Here is a 3,427-nt window from a genome sequence, read left to right as displayed (position 1 = left end):
GGTTTGCCTTTCCAATATAAACCAGATTTCCAGATTTCCAGACTTCGAATATAAACCATGACTAACAAGTGTATATAATGAAACAGGTTTGCCTTTTCAAATTCATCCCAAATTACAAATAATATCAGTTACTGTCCTTACAAATAAAAGTTAACAAGATATCAAAATAGACTTGAACCAACCACTAATCAATTAACATCCCAAATTAGTGTCAAAAGTTTCGAGCATTATAAAATACAAAAGTAACAAGTCAGCTTGAGCTATCACTGATCAGTCCATCAAGATATCAAAAAATGAACAACCACCGCAAGGCAAGCACACAAGATTCCAATATGCATCCAGATGCAAAAGGACAAGTGCAACACAGCTTGTTTAACAAAAGAAATGTGCTTATCTGCTTGGCATCCCAGTATGCATCAGAGGCCAACCCAAGATTCAAAAATTGCAGTCCTATCAAGAATGTAGTTGTATCAATTTAAGGGACAAAAGTAAGAATAAAGCAATTAAGAACCACAAGATTCCATAAGGACTATACTACTAAACCTGGCTGTTTGAGAGACATCTTCATACTTTTGGCAACTCAACTTCTTTAATTATCTTAACTTGCTGCATATTAGAAGAAAGGGAAAGAAAACAAAACATTAACAGTTAGAAATAATTTAGAAAATAATAAATTGAGTAACTTATGCACAAATAGTGATCTCGAATACTAAAATACTGAATATTACCTTCATTTCCTTTTTGACTCCATGGAGATTTCTACACCAATCTCCGGCACACAGCAACACTTGAACAGTATCTGAGTGAAGTGAAGCTCGATAGGGGTCTATTACTCGAGTCCTGCCACTAAACGTGGCCTCAGATGCCACTATACTTACTGGAATGGCCAAGATATCACAAGTCATTTGAGATAACACTGGATAGGAAATTCGGTTTATTTTCCACCATTCCAAGCAATCAAATGCTTTCAGGTCTACTCCAGTCTTTTGGCGAGGCTTATCTAAATAATCAGCCAATTCCAACTTAAGGGGTTCATTAGTCTCAACTTCATCACAATAGATATCGAAATCATCCCAAGAAGAAGAAGCTGGTGCATTTTTTCGCCGGCCTTCTAAAGAATAATCTTCCATTGCTCTTCCTTCTATACTGGCCATTAAAGCAACATATTCCTCATAAAGAACAAATAGGACTTTTTGAACATTTGAAATATGCTCTTGAGCTTTGAAAGGAGGATACATTTGAGGGTATGCGAACTCTACAACTCGCATTTTCTGTCTCGGATCTAAAATGGCAGCAATTGCCATTAGCAAATTACAGTCGCCCCAATATTTATCAAACTTGGATTTCATCTTTGTTACCATGGCCCGGATGAAGTCGTCTTCATTATTGACTTCAGCATCTAAAACTTTCTTAATTCTTGCCATCTCTTGAAGGAACAAGTTGCTTGTAGCATAATCAGTCCAAAACATAATATGTGTGGCTGTCCAAAATTTCTCCAAGATAGAGCAAACTTTTTCTACTTTATCCCAATCATCAGGAGATGGGCAAAAATCATAATGTGGCTCTCTATCTTGAAAGCGGGGAAAAACATCTCTAAATTTGATGGCACAATTCAGCATCTCAAAAGTGGCATTCCATCTAGTCTGACAATCATAAAGCAATTTTTTCCCTGGTATTCGGAACTGTTGGGCAATCTCAGCAAATAGCAAAGCTCTTCCCTTGGAGCGATTGACAAATTCCACACTTTCCCTAATATTGTTGGTGATGTCCACTATCTTGGAAAGGCCATCTTGAACCACAAGATTCAAGATGTGTGCACAACATCGAACATGAAAAAGTTTGCCTCCACATAGCAGTTTTTTTGATATGGAGAAGTCATCCTTCAAAAGTCGGATAGCAACATCGTTACTGCAGTCATTATCGACTGATATAGTATGTATCTTGTGATCAATTTCCCATTCCTTCGCACACTTAAAAATTGCAGTAGCAATCTCTACCCCACGTCAAGGTGGTGGTATGTGAACAAAATTGAGAATTCTCTTCTAAAGCTTCCAATTTGAGTCAATCTAATGTCCAGTGATGACCATATACTCTATTTTCTGATTTTTAGATTTCCAAAGGTCGGTTGTGATGCTCATTTTTTGCACATGCTTCAACTTCTTCTTTTCAACTTCATAGACTGTCGCGCAATCATTTTTTGCTATTCCCCGAGAGATCTTTTGCCACTTTGGCATTCCCTGTCTCTTCATGATGTTAAAACCTTCTTCTTCCAAGATAGTGAATGGATGCTCATGCATTAACACCCAATTTGTAGCAGCCTCCCTCATTGCCTCCATATCAAACTTGCCAGTATGTAATGCCGATAAAGTCAAAAATATCTCATCAGCTGGCTGAAAATTCAGTTTTGTTTGCTGTGCTACCATTCTAAGATGCACTTTTCTAGCCGCACAGGAAATCCGGTGCCTTAACATGCTTGAAGTTTGCTTAGATTTGCCCCTTGAAAGTTTTTTCTTACAATGGACGCACGTGGCATAGAATGTGCCATTTTCTTCAATTTCTTCGAAGTCGTCCCAAACTTGTGATGTTTTACTTCTTTTTGGAATGTGGAATTCATCATCACCTTTATTTTACTCTCCTTCTTTTACATTTTTCTCCATAGCATTCACTTGTGTTCCTTCATTCTCAACTGGAGTTTTTCAGTTCCTTGATCAGCCACATGTATTTCTGGTTTTGGAGTTGTGTTGTTGCTAATAAAAACAGGACTATGGAGCAATATTGGAGAGGGTGAACCTACATTTGATAGCTGAGGGATAGAAGAAACCTTAGGTGGACTACATCCACCTTCAATTTGCCCAAAAAAAAAAAACCATTAGCTATGATTAATGTAGACACCAAATTTTTGTCAATTTTTAATGTTTTCTTGATTATTTTCTATTTAATGAGTTATTTATTTTCTTGCATTTTAATGTGCATTTTTCTTATATTTGCAGGTTTGTTTTAGGAAAAAAGCAAAAATAAAAAAAATAGTTTTTGTTAAAAATATAAAAATATAAAAATATATAATAAAAAAATAAAAAGTGGTGGCATCATGATGACCACCAAACATCATCGTGAGGGTGGCCATCATGATGCCTCCAATCCTTTTTGACCAAAGGATACGAAGCAACAGAATAGGGAATTCTAAGAAAATTTGCAAAAGAAGTCCCGGGCTCTCAACGAACAAAAATGGAAAGAAAGAAAAACTCTTTGCTGGACTCATTCTCAGACTCCCTCTCAGGGACTTGGGCTTGTTAATTCTAAGAACCAAATTCATTTTGTTTACAGATTAGCAAGATACTTTTAAACAAAAACCATCAAACCTGTATTGATGTCAAGAATGTTCTTAGTCCAAGCATAAATGTTTTGTTAATTCTGCATCTTCAATATT

At 36.3% G+C, this 3,427-nt stretch overlaps 1 protein-coding gene across 1 annotated transcript; it reads right to left on the bottom strand.

Annotated features, from left to right (window-relative positions):
• Positions 1–564: 564 nt before the first annotated feature.
• On the bottom strand, positions 565–2,423 carry LOC113720571 (zinc finger BED domain-containing protein RICESLEEPER 2-like). Its single transcript, XM_027245331.1, has 3 exons — positions 2,148–2,423; positions 729–1,880; positions 565–606 (listed from the first exon to the last, which is right to left on the bottom strand). The coding sequence occupies exons 1-3, from the start codon at positions 2,421–2,423 to the stop codon at positions 565–567; spliced, it is 1,470 nt and encodes a 489-aa protein (XP_027101132.1).
• Between the last annotated feature and the right edge of the window lie 1,004 nt (positions 2,424–3,427).

This window comes from Coffea arabica, chromosome 7c (assembly GCF_036785885.1).
Source record: "Coffea arabica cultivar ET-39 chromosome 7c, Coffea Arabica ET-39 HiFi, whole genome shotgun sequence".
Lineage (NCBI taxonomy): Eukaryota > Viridiplantae > Streptophyta > Magnoliopsida > Gentianales > Rubiaceae > Coffea > Coffea arabica.
The sequence above is the reverse complement of the archived record's forward strand: the minus strand, read 5'-3'. Positions and strand labels throughout refer to the sequence as shown.

Excerpts from the sequence above, each read along its gene's own strand:
- LOC113720571 (XM_027245331.1), bottom strand. The coding sequence starts at position 2,423 with ATGGTAGCACAGCAAACAAAACTGAATTTTCAGCCAGCTGATGAGATA. Across the intron at positions 1,881-2,147 it reads AAAAGAAGAAGTTGAAGCAT|GATGACTTCTCCATATCAAA; the intron begins GTGCAAAAAATG and ends CGACTTTTGAAG. Across the intron at positions 607-728 it reads GAGTCAAAAAGGAAATGAAG|CAAGTTAAGATAATTAAAGA; the intron begins GTAATATTCAGT and ends TCTAATATGCAG.